At 40.3% G+C, this 24,872-nt stretch overlaps 1 protein-coding gene across 1 annotated transcript in view; it reads left to right on the top strand.

The window, feature by feature from the left end:
* The window catches only part of WWTR1 (WW domain containing transcription regulator 1), a 132,305-nt gene that overhangs the window by 73,427 nt on the left and 34,006 nt on the right, over positions 1–24,872 (top strand). Inside the window, exon 3 of the mRNA XM_045851395.1 lies at positions 4,108–4,244. Coding sequence (XP_045707351.1) covers positions 4,108–4,244 — 137 coding nt within the window. The remainder of the gene's footprint in view (positions 1–4,107; positions 4,245–24,872) is intronic.

Genomic DNA, 24,872 nt, shown 5'->3' with positions numbered 1-24,872 from the left:
GTGCCATTTCCAGAAAGATGTCTCATTAGAGAGGTGCTCACTCACCCATCTTGCCCCCAGGCGACTGAAGGTCTTCTCCAAACTTGCAGCTGATTGGAGGGGAAGATTTGTCTTGTTCTTGCTGTGGCTGTGATAGAGGCAGTCTGGGAAGCAATGGTCAGAGGGACCCTCAAAGGAACAAGAAAAGACCATCCCCATTATCTTTGCTACAGGCAACTTTTTCTCCTCACACACCTGGGCCTCAAAGGGAAGCCCTGCAGTCTTTTTTTTTTTCTTTTTTTAGTCCAGAAAAAAATTTTGAGTGGGTGTGTATGGGGAGGTCAGTTTTTCTTTCCCTTAGGAACTGGTGTTCTTTTTCTTAATAAACAACATGGAGCCCGGTAATTGATTCCATTTCCCTTCTTACTTTGGCCAAATGAAGACAGATATGCATCATTTTCCTTTTTGTCTTTTTGTACTTTCATGAGTATTTTTGTTTTTACTGGTTATGAAAACAATACCTAGTCACTGTTAAAAACCTGGAAAGTATAGAAGAGTTTAGATAAGGAAAAAAATCACCAGTGAGCAATTGAATATATCAGCCTAAATATTTTTGGTATCTTTTTTCCCTTTTTAATATATGTATAAATATTTCCTTTATTTATATGTATATATAAGTTCCCAAGAAAAATTAGACTTTTAAAGATGGCAGAGAGATATTTTCTTGCAGTAGATTTAGCAAGAGAGTGAAATCAGGAAGAAGGTGGGAGTAGCAGGGAAGTGGGGATTAATCTAGCTAAACTGTGGGTTCTGGCAAGCAGTAAGGTTGCGCTGAGAAATACGAGAAAGGAAATGACTCAGTTAACTCAGAGAGGGAGATGAGACAGCAGCGTGTAAGACTGAATGGTTTATCCTACATTTGGGAATGGGGTGAGGGGCGCTATGTGATTTGAACAATAGGGGAATTGAGGTTTCAAATCAAATCATCAGCGATGTATTAAGTTCTTGTGAGTAATGCCCTTACATTTGGCATTCAGACTGGGAGCCACCCTGGACATTATCACATAAGCTGAGCCTCAGGGAAGAGCTGGTGTCCTGTGGACAGGTCCACAGAGGCTGGGAATTTGAGTGGCTTTCTTCTCAGAGTTGTTTCAGAGCAATGAGAACTGTTCACTTAAGAAAGTCTCCCTTTTGTCCTCGAGACTTTGGGAAATACTGTGAGTGACACTTTTAATTAACAAATCCGCTGGGAACAAAACTTTAAAAGCCTTGGCTGGTTGTAGAGTTTGAAGGGTGGGCTGTGGAGGCTCCCACGGTCCTGGGGGAGTGCTGGAACTTGAAGCCATGGTGGAGGTGTACAGCTTTGGGGTCAGACCTATCGGAAAGAGGGCCAGAGAGTTCGTCCAGAAAGCCCTGCACTCTGTTCCAGGGGATGGAGGCGGCCAGCCTTGGTGGCAGTGCTTAGGCAAGGTCAGGTCATCTACCACTGGAGTGTGGGTCTTACTGCTCCCCCCAGATCCTGGAGCCATGGTCCAGCGTGTGTGTTTTTAACTTTTAAAATTTATTTTATTTATTTATTTTTTATATCCTCATCTGAGGATATTTTTCAGTGCTTTCAGAATGACGGAAGGAGGGAATGGGGTGTGGGGGGGAGAGAGAGCGAGAGAGGAGAGGAGAGAGAGATTGATTGCCTCTTGGCTAGATATTGAACCTGCAGCCCCTCCATCTACCGAGCAATTCTCTAAACAACCGAGCCACACTGTCCAGGGCTATTTTATTTTTAAATTAAAGTTTATATCCAACATTGTTTTGTATTAGTATTAGGTGTATAGCACAGTGGTTAGACATTCATATACTTCACAAAGTCTGTCCCTGACGATTTTTCACGTACCCACTGGCACCATACATAGTTATCACAATATTGTTGACTCACGGCCCTCTAGTTCAGAAGGGCAGAATGGGGAACCAACATTTCGGAAAAGTATCCTCCGGCTCCTGTGTTAGTACTACTACTGAGTTGTAGCTGAGTGTCTGACCACGGCAGTGTCCTTAATGTCTTCTTCTATTCCCTGTATATCACTCCATCTCACCCAGGTTGTGTTCAGGCTGTAGCACAGCATCAACATCCATGGTGTCAGAGGGTCTAAGCAAGGCTCCTGGCAGAGAGGATGATTCCTCCCCCTTTCGTACCATGGTGGATGGTACCATACATGGTACCAAGTATGCAGGATGTGCCTACTGTGGAAAACAAGTTTTAATAGCATGGGTCCTAAAGAAATAGTTAGTCAAAGGGTTTCTTAGCCCTAATTACTTTGCTAAAGCAAGTTTACTTAACTTTGACATCCTCCTCCATTCATTTCTCATTCTGAAGACCTGTTATAAATCCCCCTCAGGGTCCTGTTGTACAACCCCATGAGTTTCCACAGAACCAAAAGTTGACAGAAAGACTTTATGAAAGCTTTACACAGAATTACATTGTTCAACTAAAGGTATAACTAAGACCATCATTTCTTTTTCATTTTTTTAGTGCTTAGGCAATTGATTCTGATCTCTTTAGATCAGTCTCTCCCCCTTCTACTTCCTTTTTTTTTTTTCTTAAGATAGTTTTGGTTCTTTGATTTTATTCCTTCCAGTTCATTTTTGAGGATATTTTAAAAGACGGCTGATGGCTCTTACAGTAGTGAAACTCAGAAGTTCAACTTAATTTTGCCATTTTTACCAAGGCTGACCCCCCTTTTTGAAAACTCACACTCATTTAAAGGCTTTCTTGGGACAAGGTCCAAGGTTTTCGTCAAGGCAATGGACGAGTTCCCCCTGGCAATAACTTCCAGTTTGGGATGAAGAAATTTAAAGATGGCTTTTAGCAGGGGCAGCATTTAAATATGAGGAGAACAGAAGCAAAAGATAAGGAAATACAACCACAGTTAACAATAGTAATAGTTGTTTCGAGAAGAGGCTATTGCTATTAATGATTGAGGTGTGTTTAAAGGAGGGAGCAATCTTGTCCCCTTTCTTATGGATCTGTGAGGGTCTGTAGTGCCTGGGGGCAGACATTGCCAATTGATTTGGGAGAGTCAAACCTAGTTGTGAGGCCTAGAACTAAGGATGACTTTCAGCTTCAGCTGTCAGTTTGCTGTCTTTGATAAATATAGAAACATCTCTGATACAGTTCCTAAAACAAAGGTGTGGCAGCAGATAAGTTTGCTCAGCTTTAAAAAAAAAAATGTGATAACCTCCAAAAAAAAGATGGAGCCCGTGGAGTGGCATAGGGTTTATATAAGGCACCCGGGATGATTCGTGATATGGTTTGGAGGGAGGTGGGCATAGCCAAAAACCCTGGGCAGAAGCTTATGCTGTGGTACTTTCTTTCAGATTAAGTCATAATAACAAATATTGGAAGTTGTATATGAGCCAAAGTCTTATCATGTTTTCTCCCCCAGAAACCTTCAAGCCTCCATGTCTAGGTTTCTCCATAATCTGGCTCTCGCATGCCTTCTTGCACTAACTTCCAGCTACTTCCTGTTTCAGCTGCACAGCTGTTACCTTGCACAGTAGAACGTAAGCCTGGTGAGGGTTTTATGTGTTACCTGTGTGTACATCACAGTGCCTTACCCTTAGTAAGAGCTCAGTCACGCCATGTTTTCGAGGGTGGTTTCAAGGGCCCTGTCTTTGACTGAGGATAGGCAGAGGTGTCCTCATTATGTCAATTATGTGTGCCTCCAGTGTGGGAGGGCAGGCTGGCCCTGCTTGTTGAGAGTTCACACCGTGGTGTCCCAGTGCCAGGGACCTGGAAATGCAGGCTTCTTGATATGGGGAGGTATGCTGGGGCTTGTCTGTCCCCAGTAAGGCAGAAAACACTTGAGAGGGTTTTTGCCAGTAGGAGCATCTGGGACAACTAAGCGATGGGCTTGTGTTTAGAGAGTCACCTGCAAAATCTCAGTGTGGCACAGTTTGGACGGGAGGTAAGTGACCTGACCTTGGATGAAAACAAGTAGAATGTGTCAGCTGCTTGTAAGCAAATCCTAAGGAAAAAAGAGCCAAAGTCATTTAACTGTTGCACTGTTATTGGTGATGGTGATAATGATAATGATGCAGCAATTAAAAAGGTAATTGTTTTCCTTCTTTTAGTCACATAGAAAAAATCACCACATGGCAAGACCCTAGGAAGGTGATGAATCAGCCCCTGAATCATATGAGCCTCCACCCTGCCGCCACTTCCACACCAGCACCCCAGAGGGCCATGGCCGTGTCTCAGCCAAATCTCGGTAAGCCAAGCTTTGACTCGGAGTTGAATACACAGGTGTCAACTGAGGGCCTGTGGGCCCAGAAGCAGCTCTGCTTGCCCCAACACCTATGTGTGCACCCAGAGAGCCTTCTTTGCCACATCTTGGCTGCCTCACCTTTCCACCACCTTGGCCTTCTTTTCTTGGCCTCTGCTACAGTTTATGATGGGGTTTGCACTACATTTCCAGCATCCCCTCCAAATGCCTTTATTGAGATTCTTTGAAGAAATCACATAGGCCTCCTGTCTTCATCCAGACAAAAGCAAGGAGGGCACATAGCTCCTCTCTGTGAATTTTGGTCCCTGAAGACTGCCAAAGGGTGCTACTCTGGAAAGAAATCCCTTTCTTTCCTTCCTCCTATTTTTCTTTTTTCTGCTGCATAATGTATGACTGATACCAAGGTAGGTGTTTTTTGCTTTATCTCATTAAATTCTCACAACAATCCTACAAGAAGTGACAGCATTCCCATTTATAGATGGGGAAACTTTCTCAAAGTCACACAGCCTGAGGCTAACAGAGCGAGGAGGGAGTGGTTTGAATCGAAGTCGGTTTGTTTGGGAAGGCATCCCACAGTCACATAATCTGCAGGCAGCTTCTCGCCATACCTGCCCGGAGGTAGTGTGACTCATTTGTCATCTGATTTTGAATGTTTAAGTGTGATTTTAGACTTGAGAAGAGATTATTTTCTGCTAATTGCCCAGGAGAGATAATCAGATGTGAACTAATATACTATAGCAACAGAACTGAGATTTTGTTGTAGTCATTCCCTCCCTCCCCCAAAGGATAAAAATAAAATGGCAAATTTTAAAGTTTTCTAAAAGATGGTACCATTTTCAGATAACATTTCCATTTAAGATCAAATGTCTAGATACTGCTTTATACACAGAACTGTTAACTTTAGCGAGCAAAAAGAATCCCATGAAATTTGTGGGAATGGAAGCCCTTTTCCTAGACACCTGTCCCTCACACGGTGGCGTGGCCAGAGTGGGAACTGAAGTAGACCCAAGTCAGCTTCAAGCAAATACCTTGTCTGTTCTTCCAGGAAGTTTGGGTGTACCATTTTAAAGCTTGCAGATTTAAAATGTTTAGCTGAAAGGTAAATGACTTGGAATAACCTCTGTTGTGTTACTTGTCTAAAGGGCAGAGCAAGGAAAATGGTTCAATGCCTCTACCAGCAGCGGTAAACCAAAACTTCCCATGAGTCATTTGTCCCAAAAATAGGAGCTCAAGTAGGAAGCAAGCAGATGCAAGTGTAGTGAAGAAACCATGCATTAGGTAGCATTAGAATAGTTTCAGGGTTTCTTTAACCATTTAATTTTCATTAAAAATTCTAAAAACTGATGATAAAATATTAACCTTAATTTTATAATCACTATAATTGGAAAAAAATCTTTTATGGGCCTGGTTAAAAAAAAAATCAAACACTCTTTCCAAGAGATGTTCAAAAAGTAAGTCTTCCTCAGGTCCCCATTCCTTGGTCCCTTAAATGTGGCCTGGAGCCAACCAGAATTTTCAGTTGCACACAAATGCTAGTATATTATACCCACAGTTGTCACCTTGCTTTTTCCACTTCTATGTCTGTACAGGCAGAGCTGTCTCCTTTTAAAAAATTGCCTAATAGTCCAACATGTTGGTATGCTATAATTAGTAACTAACCCCCAACTGATGGATATTTAGATACTAGTATGTGGCTAGTACATAAATTACTAGAGTTAATTTTTAAAAATTGTGCAGCAAGTAGGAAGGAGACTAACAAGAAAAAGGACTTTAAATCTTGAAACTTGATTTTGTAGGCACATGTGAATCTGCACGTGTCACCACTGCACACGCACCATGCCTCCCCTGCCACACACTAAAAGCTCCATTGCTGTAAAGCATATCTAAAGAAATTGTAATCTGAATGTCTGAAGTAAGTTTACCTGTGGTTGAATAAAATACTTTACCTTCCAGGTTTCTAATAAATTGGGGCAGTAAATTTCTCCAGACACACATTCTGGGGTTTTTCCCACAATATTTGAGCATTTACCCATTACAAAGCATGCTGCTAGCCGATGGAGAATCTCAGCCGTGTTCCGTACGTGGGAATGTAATGGGGAATGCAAAGTAAGCGCCAAAGATGGGGGTGATTTAGAGCCACAGTGTGGTCCTAATAGCAAATGATGTACACAGCATATTTGATTTCAAGCTAAAGGTCTACTTGTAGTTTATACTCTTTATTACCAATCTTTAAAATATAAAGAGCAGATTCTTCTCCTATTGTTTAAAGATTTAGAATGTAGTATTTTATTTTTATTATTTGAAAAATAATAGATATATATCACTGCTTTTATATATATCATATAAATGTTTACCTGTGTCATGTACATTAACATATATAAACATGTATATAAAAATTGATATTTTGAATATGATTCAAAGTTTCTATGTCTGTTTTACATCAACTGCATTTTTTCCTCTTTTTACCTTTTGGCTAGAACATATCTTTCTCCTCTTTTTTCTCCCTGAATGTAGAAGTTTTATCTTTTCAGTGGAATATACCTGACAAATAAGTGAACTTAAGCAATATGTCCCCTTCACTGGGAGGTATTTATGTGTGTGTGAAAATGTTAAAATACAGTTCATAACATTTCTATCACATAATAGAATTTGTAACTTTCATAAGCCAATTTTAATGTATTTCTAGAGCTCTGATATAATTAGTAATGTAGATAAGTACATTTATTGATAAATTTCCTTTTACTGGGATTCTATGTTTTCTGTAGGGTAGGTACATGGACTTGGGGACCAGACTGTCAGAATTTCAATACCAACTCTGCCCAGTACCAGCTTAATGTCTCTGTTAAGTTACTTAATTGTGCCTCAGTTTCCCCATGTGTAAAATGAGGATTATTTTTGTAGTATGAAGTAATTAAATAAGTTTATATATATGAAGTGTTTAGATCCATGCCTGGCACATAATGAGCTATAAAATAAGTGTTTATTCTTATTATCATCATCATTCTTTGTGGAAAGAAAAACTTTATTTTACATTTTCTTTAATTATAGAGTGTTAGGTTTGAAGACACTTCCATTGTTGCAAAAGATCTCAAGAAAAAAAATAAGATTTGTTTTGGACTGGTTAGAATACAAAGTGCTTTAAATCAGGAATACTGTATTTATTACTTTCAGCGAGGATAGCGCCATCTGGTGGAAATATTTTAGTTCCCACCCCCAGGTTTCCTTAACCGCCCCCCCCCCCATCGCCACGGGGCACCCCACCCCCCAGCAATGTGCCTTGTAAATGAAACCTTATTTTCATGGGCAGAGCGGAAAAAATAACCTATCACTTGAAAACATCCTGGATGGGTGACTTTGTCCAAGTGGAGCATCCTCTGTCAGGCTGTGTCAGTATGCAGTGCAAAGGCATCTCTCTACAGGACGGCAGAGTTGTTATGGGTTTGAATTCACTGACTTTTCACATGCCTGTAAAATAAAATATTCTGCAAGTGAAAAAATGTTAAAAAATGTTTTGGCACTTTTTTCAAATAACTGTTTTTAGCTTTGTCTGGTTTTAAACTGAAATGTTTGTTTTTGAGTTTGCCAAATTGTGTTTTCTGTCAGGTGTTATCCTATTCAACTCTGTCTGAGCAGATCAGTGACCTTCAAGTGTGTGTCCCAGAGATACTCAGTGAAGGAGGAAGAAAGGGAGACCTTGGAGGACTTCAGAGAGTAAAGAGATCACCACTAGGTGAAAGCCCATCCCTCGAGGGCTGACGGGGAAATCAGTACACTTCTGAAAGTGGATTTTTTTTTCCCATGACACAAACTGGATAGGATCTTTTGAATGGGTTCTTGGTATGATTGATAACTATTAATAACCACTAAAATTTTTTGAAGGAGTTAAAAAAGTGAAATAGACTCTACACAGGCCCTATTATAATATATAGAATAATGGGCTTGGGGAAAAATGGAGCCTGCTAAAGAAATCAGAGTGTTAGGGTGGTGATGGGGGTGGGGTGGAGGGCAGCGGATCTTTTTGTTTAGTGCTTAATGGGAAGAACTTGAAGTCAGAACTGAGTTTCTGTTGGGTTCGACTTTTATGAATTGCTTTTGTTATTTAACCTCTCTGAGACTCATTTTCCTTATGTGTAAAACAGTGGCAATGAGAGTACCTGCCTCATAAAAGTTTTTTTGAGTGCTGAGGTTGTCCATGCCTTGGTACTTGGCCTAGAGAAAGGCCCCAAAACATGTCTCGTTACCAGAGGGAAATGGGAGTGGCGGGGGGAGGGGGAGGTAGAAGAGGGTAAAAGGAGGACAAATGGTGATAGAAAGAGACTTGACTTGGGGTGGTGAACACACAATACAATATAGACATGATGAATTATGGAATTGTACACCTGATATGTATATAATTTTCAATGTCACCCCGGTAAATTCAATTTTAAAAAGAAAACCTCACTGTTAGCTGGTAGCCTGGTTTTCTCTCACATTTCTGGCCCCTGTGTACTGAAGGAAGAGCCTATGTACTTCCTCCTCTGGAAAGCCCAGACGTGGTGCCTGTAATTTTTATCGCTTAGGCACGTTTGCTTATACACTACTAAAGTAATTTTTAACCCCAGATGGCAGTTGTGAGGAATGAAGAGGAACATGCTGGTAACCTGGCTTTTCAACTGTCACATCTTTGACAGGGGGTTTGTGAGCATCTGAAATAATGTGGTTACTTAAGATATCCCCATGTTTTTAAAAAAAACTTAAAAAAATTTTAATTTATTGATTTGAAAGAGAGGAAGGAGAGGGAGAGAGAGAAACATTGACCTGCCGTTGCACTTATTTGTGCATTCATTGGTTGATTCTTATATGTGCCCAGACTGGGGACGGAACCCATAACCTTGTACATGGGGACAATGCTCTAACCTGAACTACCTGGCCAGGACTGTTTTCAGATGTTTTTGCCAAGAGAAAGTGATATACAATGTTGCCTCTTTGGTGAGAACCCTAGCAATCATAAACCATGGTGTGCTGGGCCCCTGTCACACATTAATGACCTCTTTGCTGGAATGAGGCCCCAGCTGAGGGTGCCAGTATCCTCCCAGACAGGACAGGAAAAATAAACTGCATAAAAACTTCATCAGACTGCCAGCCCTAGCCGGTTTAGAGACTTGTGGTTAAGTGCAGCCAGAGTATATTTTTAATGCTATAGGAATTTTTAAAATATCACACACACACACACACACACACACACTCACACACACTCCCTTTGAAGGTGTGCCATCCCCCAGGCCAGAGTCAATGTCCTCCAGGTCTGTCTTCATCTGTACTTCAAATTATAAACATATGTGTGGCTTTTTTTTTTTTTTTTTGCAAAGCCTGCTTTTCAAGACAAGATGGAAAGAAAATCTTGTCTGTGCTCATTTGCTAAATTGGCTCATTCTTCCCTCTAGGAAGTGCACAGAGACACTTCAAACCATTTTATCAAAAGCAAATAAAATGGCCTAGCATTGCTTAAAGCATGTAGAAAGGTAGCCTGAAAGTTTGTTAAATGTCAGGTTTATATGTAGGATTTTTATTTTTTTTCTTTTTCCAGTGTTTTTTTCCCCCCTAATCGACTTTATGTGGTGAGTTCATGGCAGACACATCTGGCTACTGTGTTTTTTCCAGCTCTGATGTTCTCACTACTTTTTGAACTTTGTGGTTTCTGCAGGATAAATTAGCCTAAAGTGCACTAGCATGCGAGTGTATGCACGCGCGTATACACACACACACACACACACACACACACACACGCAAACCCAAAGACAAATGGAAAACCTGCAGACTCTGTGAGGGAGGGTAGAGGTAATAGGGCTGGAGTGGTAGGAAGTGGGTGTTTATGGGAGTGAAGGGAGACTGGTAGGTATGGGGAAAGGCTTCTGGTAAAAAGGCATTCTTTTTAAATTTTATTTTCTAATTACAGTTCACATTCAATATTATTTTGTATTAATTTGAGGTATAAAAGCATTTCTCCCCCTTGACTAGGAAAAGAAGAAACAGTTTTCTAAACTCTGTAGAAAATCAATATTATAATTTCTTCTTAGATTGGAGGAAGCCATCTATTGTCCAAATTTATTCTATTTAGTCAGCAGTATTAAAGACTGATTTTTGGGTTTTCCAAAAGGAGAATCATTGCAGTTCCTTTCTTTTAAGGTTTTTAAGGACTATGTGAAATGGTTGCTGAAAACAAATTATCAACTGATTTTTTTTTTTAAAGTTTTGGAGAGGAAGGGAGAGAAGAGAGAGAAAGCAAAAGACAGAGAAACATCAATTTATTATCCCACTTATTTATGAATTCATTACTTGATTCTTGTATGTGCCCTGACCGGGGATTGAACCCACAACCTTGATATATTAGGACTACACTCTAACCAAGTGAGCTATCCAGCCAGGGCCTCAACTGATTCAGTTCCTCTTGTGCAATAAAATAGAACAAAATAGTATATAAAGAAATGAACTTTGTGTTTTCATAGCATATTTTATTTATCTTAATATTCATGAATCTTTTATTTAGATCAGTTTTTGTTTATCTTGATACGTTAAGATTAGGTAATGAAGCTTTGTAGATTTTATTATATGAAATTTATGAATTTAGGTAGGAAATCTCATGTTTGATAAGAAATCTCAAGAGCAATGAAAACTGCCACAATTTTCATAAGAAAATATCCTTCAAGACAAAATTCCTATGTAGTATGTTAGATGAACACTTTGGAAATCTATACAAAAAAAGGTGTGTTATTTATAATATAGTTCACCCTCAATTAAATACAAAAAATAAATCTATTTTAACCATTAAAATAATAGTTATAAGTACTATGTGGCACATAGAAAACTTTGTCAGTCTAATATTATAAAACAGGCAAAATTGCTTATGCTATAATTATAATTTTATTTTTAAAACATTTTTCTCAGATTCTTTTTCCCACAAGAGTTTGCTCTCCAGCTGTGTATTTCCAGCCCCTAGCCGACCAGGTGCATTGTGTGGCACAGGTGTACAATTTTGTAGAATAAATCGGTTACGTATTTTTAAATGTTAATAGTGATTATAATAAGACTTTTAGATTGGGGGTGATTCCCTTTATTTTTTCTATAATATGGTTATATAACTTTTATAGTAGCTAGAAGGAAAAAAAAAGGAGAATTGCTTGGTGCAGTTTCTATGGTGGGAAAGGCAGATTCAGTATCAGAAAGAAGGCTGTAACTCCCCACTCCTACCCCTCATGAGTAATATGGACAGAACCTTGAATGGTCAAGCTTAGGCAGCTGACCTAGTCTGCCTGTGACCAACAAGTCATTTTCTGTTCTCTAAGTTCAGTGTTTTTCCAAGTTGGGGCCCAGGTCTAGCACTATTTGTATCCCATGGAGCATTTGTCCAACACACATGTTCAGAATCCAGCAGTCTGATTGCTCCCCAAAGAACAGTCATGGGCTGCTTCTAGGAGGAATACTGCCTGGGCGCCAACCCTGTGATATCCTGTTTCAGACAATGTAGGGTGGGTCTGGGAATGGGTGCTGTTTCATGTGCCCAGATGACTCTGGTCATCAGCCAGACATAGGAACCATAAGTGAATTGTGTGTTTGAGCGCCATGATTGGAGAATGCCATCATAATAAGTGGCAAAACCCCACTCAGATATTAAATCTTTAAGCTGAGTTACCTAAAAAGAACTCCAGAACACTCACCTACTTTTTTGGACAAAGACTGTCTTCTTTGCCTGAAATAGACATTATGGCATTGACGTTTGTCACCAAGTGGGTGAGTGAATGAATCTTCAACAAGTACCCAAGTAGGTGAGTGAATGCTGAAGCCACTTTCCAGAAACTTTTAACCCCAGTCATACCAAGTAAAGTTCAAAAACTCAGGGAAATGTTTCAGTTTGGGATTCAGATTACTGTAATTGTCCAAATTCATAAGGTAAGCATGTCAGCCTGTCTTAACGTTGCTTCCTGAGAATTGGCTAGACAGTCAGGGTCTGCAGGCCTAAGATTTCAGAGGGGCACCCCATACCCCAAAGAAGAGCAGAGGCTAGGTCTTCACCTCCTTCAAGTTTTTCCTTAGTCATTTCTTCGTGAGCACTTTATTTATTTATTTATTTATTTATTTATTCATTCATTTATAACAGAATCTAATCTCACCAAGCTGTGGGCCTCTGTTGAGAGTTTTAAAAATAATTTTGACAGTTTTAGTACTATTTGCTGGCTGACTTTGCATAGTTTGCCCTTGGGAATGTTCTTGCTGTGGACCATTTTGCCTAAAGTTTGAGGCAAAGGGATTCTGAGATGGTTTGTTGTTCAGTCACTTGTTCCAAAATTGATAAGTGCCAAGTGACATTTGGATACTTTTCTTTGGTCTCCTCTTTGGGGCCTCTAGAAATGTTGTCCCGCCTCAATGTGATCATCACCTCCCCCACCCCATATCAACTGGAAGATTGATTTCTTCTTCCTTTCTGGAAGTCTAAATTTATGCCCTGAGTGTTCAGCAGTTGCTGGTGGTCAGGGACAGCTGCTCCGCCATGCTTGACTCTGAATAATTCTCTGTGATGCAGTCAGCAAAATAATACCATAATAGAATCCAGCAAAACAAAAGCCTTCATAGTCTTTTCTCATTAAGTGCTGGTTTGGAGAGGGGGGGATAAAAAGAAAAAATACAATCCTAAATGTATTTGAGGCAGCAAGATTTGAAAATCTTACCCCATACACACAGTATGTAATTAATATTTGGTGATTTTAGAAAATGCTGATCAGCAAAAAATGAGAAAATATAAAACACTATAATTTGACCATTCAAAATCATACTAACTTTTTCTCATATATTTGTCTTTTTTTCAGTACAAACATAAACAAAAAAAGGTTGGAAAATCTTCTACATTCTTTTGTACCCTTTTTTTTTTCACTCATGTATTGTGACCATCTATCCATTTCAATAACCATTTTCTACAATATTTTTTGATTAGCTGTTTTTCTAGAAATATTCTACATACATATATGCATGCTTGGATGTATATCTTTTTAAAATTTCATACATCTTAGACTTCTAAACTACAACTTCTAGATGTATTCATTCCTTGTCAGCAATATATTGGGTTAGCTAAAAAGTTCATTCGTTTTTCCCATAAGATGGCCCTAGTAGCGCCTGGTTGTCTTTAATTTCATTCGAAACAATTTTGTTTGATTGTATTGTGACAGCTGTCATGTCAGTGTGCATTTGAAACAGTGTGCATTATAAAAACTTACCACAATTGGTGAATTTTTATGTAGCCATTTTAATATTGAAGATGGAAGGAAATAAGCAACATTTTCAGCATTTTATGCTTTATTATTTCAAGGAAGGTAAAAATGCAACTGAAATGCAAAAAATGATTTGTGCAGTGTATGGAGAAGGTGCTGTGACTGATTGAATGTGTCAAAAGTGGTTTGTGAAGTTTTGTGCTAGAGATTTCTTGCTGGATGATGCTCCACAGTCAGGTAGACCAGTTGAAGTTGATAGCGATCAAATTAAGACATTAATTGAGAACAGTCAACATTATACCATGTAGGAGATAGCCAACATACTAAAAATGTCCAAATTAATAAAGTTATTGGTGAAAATGAAAAATGTGTCTTTTATGGAAAAAACTAAATAAATATTTTGGCCAAACCAATATAATATTTTACTCTATTGTTGTGCCATAATTTATTTAAGTAAGTCCCCTATGCTGGACATTGAAGTTCTTTTCTGATTGTTTCCTATTATTAAAATTACTACAGTGTGAATCCTTATATATAGTCCTTTGCCATATGCTGCTTATGTAGAAGATAATTTTGCAGTGGTGAAATTCCTGGGTCAAAGATGGTGTGCATTGAAGTTACAAGAGATGTTCCACTTCCCTCCAAAACGGTTACACCACTTTACACTCTCAACCAACAGTGGAACAAAGTGCTTCTTTCCCCCAGTCTGGCCAGTAATGTCCATGATCAAACTTTTTAGTCTTTATCATTCTGATAGGTACAAACTAGATTCATTGTTTAATTTATATATTTTTAAGTTATGACTAGACTTGGTAAGATTTATGTTTATAAATCATTATATCATGTTAATGCCTGTATAATACCCTATTTTGTGACTCAACCATAAGTTATGTAACCAGTTCTTCTACCCAGAGACCATATAAGCTGATGCATTTTTTTTAACCATTATAAATGATGTTACAGTAAAATTCTTGGACATAAACTTTTGTGCCTTCCTTTAATTCCCTCATTTTCTCCAGTTTCTTTGGAATGTTTTTTAGTAAAGTAGAAGGATTCCTTTAGAAATACAGTTTTGCCATGGTTTGCTTTTATGGAACTAAACAAATAATTGTCGGCAGATGCACTGTGCGTGTGTTGGGGGCAGGCATTTATTTGGGGTGCTACTTGCTTTTACAAAAAATGATTTAAGATTGCCTCAAAAAGTGTGTTTTTAACCAGGCACCTAGCCTTCCCACTGGCTCTGTTCTTCAGTTCGCACATCCATATGTTTTTGACTAAAGCCATAAATGGAAGTTTCATTTGAAGTTATTTTTCTTCCCAGTATTACATGTCATGCATTTCATTCCATGTTATTTTCATCCTTTTCCTTTCCAGTATTATATTTCTCAGACACCAATGGAGAGTGAGTTCTGAGTTTTCAATTTTGCCAAGAGTTAAATATTTTCAGAGCTGGAAAAAAAATAAAGTGAAACAATTTTTAACGTGGCTGATTTAGTTCTGGCTCCCAAGACTTTGCGTTTTGCTGCTTCAAAGCTCACACTTTAACTATCAAGAAAAGCATTCTATTTCCACCCTTATCAACTGCTACAATGCTGTAATTATTTAGAATGGAGCTGTAATTTCTCCCCAAATGGAATTGGATCATCCCATCCTAATATAATGAAAGCTGGGGCAGCAGCACGTGGAAGGTGCCGGACTCCAGCCATCACCGTTCATGTCATTTTCCCGTTGCTACCGCCTGGGACACTGCAAACTCAGGATGCTCCTCTGAGCCCCTCTTGTCTCAGTTGCTTGTGTATGTCTTCTCCTCTGTCTCTACACCAGTTCCAGGCACAATTTTTTCCCCTGCAGCTCGAAGGAATCCCAGGATCCAAACTGTATTAAAATAGGATGGTTTTGGCCTGAGACATTCCATTCTGGAACATGCTGCCATATGTTTGCATTTGCTAGTTCCTTCTCCATGTGCAACTCTACCCTCCTTAGCTTGTCCCGCTTTTCCTTCATTAAGAATGCCAACATGGCTCTAGCCGATGTGACTCAGTTGGTTGGAGTGTCTTCCTATAAACCAAAAGGTTGTGGGTTCAATTTCCAGTCAGAGTATTACAGAACAACAAGGGGGGGGGGCTGGGACAATATACTATTACCAAAAGGAAGCCCCAGGTTCGTTATGTCAGCTGCCAGAGGAAAGACATCTCTCAATGCCAGAGATTCGTGAAAAGGAAAGGAAATGTTTATTTAATGCTGTACAGACTTAAAGTAGTGACCTAATGTCTTCATGAAAATCCCAAAGTCCCTTAAAACACCCACAAACACACAGTCCTTCCTTCCCCCTTTGCCCAGTCTAGGGTACTGTATCTCAGGAAAAGAAATAGAAGTCCGTGGTTCAGGCAAGCCCCCAGTTCTTCTCAGTAATCCGTCTCGGCTGGTAGGCCTCCCTCAGTTCCCGGCACCATCAGCTGTGTCGCCAGGATCTCTGCTAAAGCCGGGTGGTGGTTCTCCCTTCTAAAGCTATGGGAGTCCCCACTCTGGCAAAACTACATGGTTCTCCCTCCCAGGGTTGCTGCGTCTGGGTTTAAATCCCTGCACCAATCTTCCTCTGCAGCCCCATTTCCGACTCCTCCCGCAATTGGCTACACTTGCCATCACTCTCATATCCTTCCAGCTTTACTGGGCTGCCATCATGAATCTGGACAGGTGTGGCCTCATGTCATCGAGCCAATCTTCTCCAAGCTCCCACTCAGACGCAGTAACTCAGGACCTGCCCCCAGTTACATCTTGGTGGGGAATTTACTTCCATTCCTCTGGCTCAGAGCTTGGCCACAGCTATTTAACATATCTATGTAACCAGCCAAAGGCCATAGATATGCTAAATGACCATGCCAGAGGGTAGCTGCAAGGCTGTTGCTGTGGGAAACAGCTCTCAATGGCACTGCTCTCTTTGTCCCTTCCCCTAGCCCATACCTGTGGGGGGGCGGGGTGTGAGGACATCCTAATATTTCCTGGACACCTTGAGTTCTGGATGGCATTCCAAATCCCTATTTGGGGGCACCCTCTTGGCTGCACCCTGTTACAAGAACACATGCCTAGGGTGCTGGTTTGGTCCCTGGTCAGGGTGCATATGGGAGGCAGTGGATCAATGTTTCATTTCCTCTGTCCTCTCTCTAAAATCAATAAGCATGTCCTCTCAGGTGAGGATTAAAAAGAAAAGAATGCTAACGTAGAGTGGTTTCTTCAGCTGTGACCCTATGAAGTAAGGGCCTTTCACCACAGAGCCTTAAGCTTTGTGGTCAACTAGCTCTTGGAACCCAGGTTCCCCCCAAGAAAACCTGTAATTCTTTAGTCCAATGTCCTGTCAGGTACAGCTGTGCAGAGCTGTGTCTTCTGAAAGACCATCCCAACCCGTCCCTAAGGCACCTCCAGATTCTGTATTCCCAGGCTCTCTGTTTTTGAAAATGGGATCCTTTTAAACTGAGATTTAATTGAAATATAACATTATATTAGTTTTAGGTATACAGCATAAATGATTTGATACATGTATATATGGCAAAATGATAACCACAATAAATCTAGTTAACATCCATCACCACACATAGTTACAAAATTTTCGTGTGATGAGAACTTTTAAGATCTACTCTCTTAGTGACTTTCAAATATGCAATACAATGTTATCAACTACAGTCACCATGCTGTACATTACATCCTCAGGATTTATTTTTATAATCAGAAGTTTGTGTCTTTTGACCACCTTCATCCAGAAGTGTTTTTTACATTAGCTCTGAGGGGTGGAGGTGGGATGGGGAGGCTGGAAGGAACAGTGAGTAAGAGGTATCAGAATCATTTAGCACGTGTTACAACCAGGGTTCTCGCCCCTACAAGCCCCAGTCAGTTCTCAAAACCATTGTTTAGGAGGGGTTTCCTCAAAGAGAGATAACGCCACAGGACAGTGGCCCTTGTACAATGCAGTTACTCTGGACCCTGCCAGCTAGAGAATTTTCCATTGTCAGGGAGTTTAAGATGTATATAGGGAAGTTTTTTCTTTCTTTTTTTGTTGTTGTTTTTTAACATGTTACTTTTTATATTGAAATAATCTTTTTTTTTTTAAAGATTTTATTTATTTATTTTTAGAGAGGGAAGGGAGGGAGAGAGAGAGAGAGAGAGAGAGAGAGAGAGAGAGAGAGAGAGAGAGATATCAATGTGCGGTTGCTGGGGGTTATGGCCTGCAACCCAGGCATGTACCCTGGCTGGGAATCAAACCTGGGACACTTTGGTTCCCAGCCCGCACTCAATCCACTGAGCTACGCCAGCCAGGGCTAATATTGAAATAATCTTAAACTTAGAAAGGAGTTTCAAGTGCATTACAAGGAATTCCCATGTACCCTTTGCCCAAGTTTGTCTTTGTTAATTGTTTATGATTTGCCACATTTCTTATCTCTCTTTCTTTGTGTGTATATATCTCTCTGTATATAAATATATATCTATTTCTTTTTTTCCTGAGCCCTTTGAGACTAAGTTGGAGACATGTGCCCTTTTACCCCAAAATACATCAGATTGTATTTTCCAATTACCTAAGTGCACTAGAGGTATCAAAACCAGGAAATTCAGCGTTGGTATGATATTATTGTCTAATCTGCAGGCCATATTTCAAATTTTAATGTTTGTAATGGCTGTTTTGGTTTCTGGCTCTGGAGCTATCACGGATCGTATACTGCGTTTAGTTGTCCTGTCTCCTTAATCTTTACCTAGAACAGTTCCTTGGCCCTTGTGTTTCTGGACATTGACATTTTGGGAGTATAGGTCAATTATTTTGTGGATTGTTTTTAAATTTGGGTTTGTCTAGTGTTCCTTATGATTTAGATTTAGTTTGTACATTCTTGTCTGGAAGAGCACAGAAGTGAGGTTGTGTTCTGCTCATTGCGTCCTATCAAGAGGCACGTGCCATCAGTTTGTTCCAGTCTGGGTGATGGTGGCTTCCATGACTTGGTTAAGGCAGTGTCTGTGGAAGGGAGGGGGGTGGGGGAGCAGGGTTTGCCTGAGTCAACTGGCTCCCCCAGTGAGCATGTTTTGTAAAGACAATGCAATATGAAGAAAACTGTTTGGTTCACCAGGTGTTTGTAAGAGATGACATCAGGTCATGTCAACTTTTCTTCTTCGGATAACATGCAAATGCCATTTCCAGTATGCCTGGTTAAGCTTCACAGAACAGTATTTAATCAACAAATAAAACAATATATCTATGCAGCTATATACACAGAGATTGGGTTTTGAAATGAAACTGCAATGCTTCCATGCATTTATTCCCTACTTTTGCCTCTTACAAAACATATAATTTAAAAGAATACATATAAACAATTGAGTTAAATTGGGGTTAAGGGAGACTGTGGCTAAGAACATTTATTATTTTACTAGCCAGGGAAAACATGCATACACAGACCCTATGTGGTAGTTAGAGGTGCCTGCAGACTTGGCTTTGAAACTTGGGGAGCCCTTGCAAAGAGGGCAATACGTTCAATTACAGGAGTCAAAGCATGCCTGAGCTAAAGGCTTGCCTAGCACGGAGGACAAATCTTATTTTTTTCAGGTTTAGGTACTTAAGAGGGAGTTCTTTGTGTAATTCCCCATAAATGATCTATACACTGTGATTTAGGGGACAGTCCTCAAAAAATCTCCCAACAGTGAACACCACGAGTTTTAGAGAGAGGTTTTCTGTAACTGCCCTAAATACTGGGATGACATGATCTCACAGCACCAGCCAGGAGTCGCTGGAGACCAGACAAGGGTCCACCACATGCCCAGTGTGAGTCAAGGATTAACTCAGGATATCCAGAGTTGTGGCTTTTCTTATTGTTGTATGTTTTGTTTTTGTGTTTAAGAATAAAACCCTTACCCTGGCTGGGTTGCTCAGTTGGTTGGAGTGTCGTCCTGTGCACCAAAATGTTGTGGGCTCAATTCCTGGTCAGGGCACATACCTAGGTTGTGGGTTTGGACCTGGTCGGGGCGTGTATGGGACGTAACTGATCATTGATGTTTCTCTCTCACATCGATGTTTCTCTCCGTTCTTCTCTCTCTAAAATCAATAAACATTTCCTTGGGTGAGGATATAAAAATAATTTTCAAAAAGAGTAGAACCCCTTTAACACACCCATCCAAATAAAATTTAGAGTTACAGGTTTTTGTTTTGTTTTGCTTGGGACCAGAATCTCTTTTGGAGCATTTTAAAACAAAGCTGCTTTGGATTCTACTTCCCTTAGTTCCAGTGTAAACCGTATTCCTTTCTTCCCAAAAGGTGACTCTGAACCACCTCACAGGCTGAAGGGACAACAGCTCACAGACACTGATCTTGAGGGGTGTACCCCCAGAATTTCTGCAACTCTGCGTTTTCTCAGAAGTTGTTATTTTACCATAGTATGAAACACTCTGGCAGTTTCCCATGTAGTCGGAGCAGGGAGCCAGAAGGAGGTTGCTATCATGCTAGAATAGAGGCCAACTACAGTGCTCACCACAGCTGTGAGGCCCACGGGCCCTGGTCCCTCACTCTCTGCTCCTTAGCCATGCGGGCCACCCTACTCGAAGCCCACAGGTCAGGCACCTTCCCACCTTAGGACCTTTGCATTTGTTATTCCTCATCCTAGATTGACCCCCCACACTGATTTTTGCACTGTATTCAGATTTTTCTTAGATCACATATCACCTCCTCAGAGAGGTCTTCCTTAACTTCCGTGACCAAAGCAGTCCACATTTGTTTGCTCAAAGCCCTTAGCCCTAGAGTTACACTGTACATTCGCTATTGTCTATGTCCCCACTAGACCACAAGCTCCCAGAGGGCCAGGAGCTTTCCATCTTGTTCATTAGTATCTGTAGCACCTGGAAGCAGTGCCTTGCTCCTACTTGGGGTTCAGCAGATAGTTGGTGAGTGAATAGTTACATGAACTGCAGAACGAACACTGAAAACAATCATCTATAGTCCTACCATCCAAACACCACTATTATTAGTACTTAGATACTTTTTCTTTTCAAAGGTAGGTATCCTTTTGGAGTCACTAGCAATCTCGTTAGATCTAAGGGTATGGTCCTCAAAATGCATAGACACAAACACCTACGATTTGACATGTCATTATATCAGAATTCTTAATCCTGCTACCCTTGATTTAATTCTTGTTTTATACCCCACCCCGTCCCCCCAGTATTCCTGGCCCCATGAAAACCACTCACATCACATTATTGTCTTTGTTAATTTGATTGATGAAAAATGGCCTACTTTTATTTGCATTTCTATGATTTCATGTGAAGCTTATAATTTTTCCATGTTTGATTACTAATTGCATGTTCTCTTTCATTAATTATTCAAGTCTGTTGACTGGTTCTTATAGTGTCTGCTCTATGAGCTCTTTAAATAATAAGGATGTTTACTGAAATGGCATGTTATGAAAAGAAAAAAGATTAAAAACTAGTGGCTCACACTGGTAAATTTTCTCTGCTTCTGTGGAAAACAGCTGTAGATTCATTTTCTGATATTTAGCTTGTGTTGCCACACTTTGCACCTGGAGTAGTTTTAAAACCATTCAGGGAAGCTGACCAGTAAAAAGCTACAGTCAACTCTCTCCTGACTAATGAAAATGAGTGCATGAATCAGAGTTTCCATTTCCTGCTGGAGTAAAAGTATACCTATTGTCTGGAGATAAAACAGTTTTGGTTTTGCTGCTGTTGCCAGGCCATGGCATTAAATTCAAAGACACAAAGATAACTTTGTGAAGCAGCACAGTGAAACTCAATTTCCTCTTTTTTCCAAGTTAGGTCATTATTTGCTAAATTCACTAGCTTCATCAATGTGCTTCCTGCCACAAGCCACTGATGATAAATCTGGAGATATCCCTGAAGTCAGATGGAATCTGAGTAGCACATTCTGGTGCTGCTTTCAGTAAAGAAATGTGATTCCTTTACACCAAAAGGATCCAGAAGAAATCAACATGCCAGAAAGATAAGATTTTTTTTTCCTTGCTAGTTCTGGAAATATTGCTGTGATGACAACTGATGTCTAACTCCTTTAAACGCAAATAAAATATACATTTTAGGTAGTGCATTTGCTAGGGTGACATAAAACCCCGTGCTATTGGTATTAACATCTTTACACCTGGGAGAGCAGAGTTGCTAGATACTTGCACCACTGGTATGTTGGCCACATTGCTGTTCTGATGGGCAGACAGGGTAGCAAGTAGGAAACTCATCTCTTATCCTAAAAATTTAAGGTCCCTGTGAAATAAATGCAGCCTGGGTTATAAGTCTAAAGCCAGAAGAGCTGGGGGCGTCTGGGAAACCGAAGGTCCACCTGTCAAGCTTTGGGGCACCTGGAAGTGATCTGAAGGCTTGACACCGTGAGGCTGGGAAGGTGGGGCTGAACGCACATGTGTCCTGGGGCTTGGGGCCTTATCCACTGAGCTGGTGAGAAATTTCCTTACAGCGTTTCTCACCCTGAATTGGAAGAAAGCGCTTAGTGTGAAGTTGGGATAGTACGACTTCTTGGTTTAATATTTAACAGATTTTTGGAACCAAATGTACCATGAAGTGAAAAGCTGCTCTTTTTTTTGCTGACCTTGTTGGACGGCTAATGCTGTTTCTGGGAAATAGGAGAAACAAGCAGCTCATTGTTGGCAGGACCTAAGAGAGACACAACGAGGGCGAGAGACGCGTCTGCAGTCCTTTTTCCCTTCATTGTATCGTGACTGAGTCAGGGCTGGTCTGTGCCTGGGTTTTCTTTCTACCTCTGTAGACATATGTTTCCCATCAGACAGGACTGCGTGACACCTGACATTGGCCAGTCCACATGAGCTAAACCATGTACGGCCCATCAGCAGAGAGGAAAAGACCCGTAACTGCTCTCAGGACTCTTAACTCTGAAGCACTTTTGAAGCTTGGTGGATGGGTCCGCCTGTGTGTCAGAAACGATGGACACCTGCGTGTTTTGGCCTCTTTTGTTGCATACATAGCACTACTTCCTGCAAGTACCTCTTCTTGTTTAAACCTTCTTGAATTATGAAATGTAACTTGTCAGAGTTATCTGATTTTGTCTTTTCCTTTTTTTTTAAGAACTGAAAAGAACGCCTTATACCATATTCTGTAAAACCAGATGACACAAGCAGGTTGCCATCATAACATGTGATCCCTGTCGGTTTTATAGTAGTAACTAAGTTAATTACATTAATCTGCATTAGGCTTTTTTATGACACAGGGAAAAGGAAATACTTCTTGCCACCAAATTTAACCCAGTAAGTATTTTTGATTACTGAGGTTGGACAGGACAGGGTAGCCATTGGTGACCAGCACAACTGATGCCAGCCAGGGCATTCTAGCATTCTCTGGGCTTCATAGGTTTGTCATTCTATGCCTGTGATTTGTGCTGAGTCACTTAACCTTCCAAGTTTTTTCATCTCTAAAATGAGTGAATTGGCCTAAATCATTGGTTTTAAATTGTGTCCCAAGGTCCCATGGCAGGGTTTCAGGGATATGTGAGCAGAAGCAAAGCTGAGTTAGTGTCCAAAGTCTCCAAAAGTGGTGTCAGCAGATTTTAAAAGTTGGTTTGTATTTTGTGATATAAGAGTTGACAACACCAGCAGGGAAAGCAGAGTGAAAGCAAGACCAAGAGCACTTAGAGAAGACAGTTTGAGTGCTGCCCTTGAGTGCTCACCTGCCCACCAGCACCAGTGCAGGCCCCAGGCCTGCTTTGAATGAATCCCTGCACTTGAGGGTTGCCTCTGCTTCACCCCATGTATCGAGCTCTGGAGAAAGATCCTACTGCTAAAGAAAAGTTTGAGAACCCTGGTCTAATGGACTAAGGCCCCTTCCAGCCTTAACTTCTAGGGTGATACAATGTAGGATGAATGCTCGGCCCCACCTATAAGAAGTGTGGTGGGGAAAGTGGGTTTGCTAACCACTAATGATAAAGCAGCAAAATGAAATGGGTGCTGAGCAGGGAATATGCTCTGGACATACAGAGACAACAGCAACAAAACTTTAGTATTCATTAAATATCCACCTAAAAATTATGGGAGTAATGGTTAAAATGCATTCCTCAGGAGAAAAAGACTTGTGTTTGTTGTGTTTTAGGAGTGGGAAGAGGTTTCCAGTTTGTTCTGGAATGCCTGTGATGATCATCATCTTATAAATAAAACTGGTATTTTACTACCAATTTCTCACTCACAAACTCTTGATGCTAAATTCAGGCAAAATGTATTTAATACCTACTGTGTGCCTTAGCAAGTCAGATTTTAAGTACAGTAAATTATTATTATTATTATTATTTTCAATTTAAATAAGAGCTTTATTTAAACCCGATGCTTGACTTGAAGGGAAAACTAGGATTCTTTTTTTTTTTTACAGTAATTTATTCCTACTTAAAGACAGATTGTTCTACATGTGACAGCTATGTACAAAAAAGTTATAAAATTGTCTGGTTTTACAATGATAAATGAAAAACATTAAAATTCTCCCACCAAACAAGGTATTCAAGAATTTTTATGGGGTTTTTTTTTTTTTGTTGTCGTTGTTAAACAGTGAGAGCAAAGTAACGTACTAGGATGTAAAGAGCTGAATGAGCATGCCACTAATGGAGAAAGGAGGGGGTATTTCAACAGACCCAGTATTTTTCCTCATCCCATCTCCATTTGATGCCAATCAAACCATACAATTGGCCATTTAATTTAAAAAATGCAAGTGCTTGTGCACATACATCAGTTATTTCATGCACTTAGTGGAAGGGGAAAATGAAAGAATGGAGAAAACTATACTGTGGTAGTCAGTGCGGTGGAACCAAATTGCAGCTTTTTTAAGTGAGAATGTCTTCTTGGCCTGGAGGAGCAGAGCTCTGGAGTAAAGTGGCAGGTTCCCTTTTTAGCAGCCCCTCCCATCTGCTACCAAAACATACCGATTGTATCTTCAAGCTCTGTTTCCAACTGTGCAGGTGTGTCTGTTCATTGATTGGCAGCCTGTCAAATCAGAATCTGATCTGCCTCATTGACAAACTCTGTGGTTTCCAATAGGCTTTCATTAGTTTACCAATGGTGTATGCGTCTTAATCTTAAACTGCATCACAGAACCATCTTGCCCCATCACCTTCAAATTAATCTGATCCTTGTTCTCAGTCTTGACTCTTTCCTTGGGCTTTTTGTTGGCCATGGTGAGTGCCGCAATCTGCTCAGCTGCCATCTCACAGAAGAGGTACCAGGTCCACAGTGAACCAGCATACAAGTGCACTAAATTGTTTTTTGTTCTGTCTATAAGGAAGATCCATATTGCTGAGGTTGGTTCTGAGCAGTAAGGGGACACTTGGCTCCTTCCCAGGACTTATTTATAAAGAGCACAAATTCAGCCCTCAGGAAGATGA

This window comes from Phyllostomus hastatus, unplaced genomic scaffold, assembly GCF_019186645.2.
Source record: "Phyllostomus hastatus isolate PE091 unplaced genomic scaffold, TTU_PhHast_1.1 phas_contig_86, whole genome shotgun sequence".
In the NCBI taxonomy this organism is placed as follows: domain Eukaryota; kingdom Metazoa; phylum Chordata; class Mammalia; order Chiroptera; family Phyllostomidae; genus Phyllostomus; species Phyllostomus hastatus.
The sequence above is the reverse complement of the archived record's forward strand: the minus strand, read 5'-3'. Positions and strand labels throughout refer to the sequence as shown.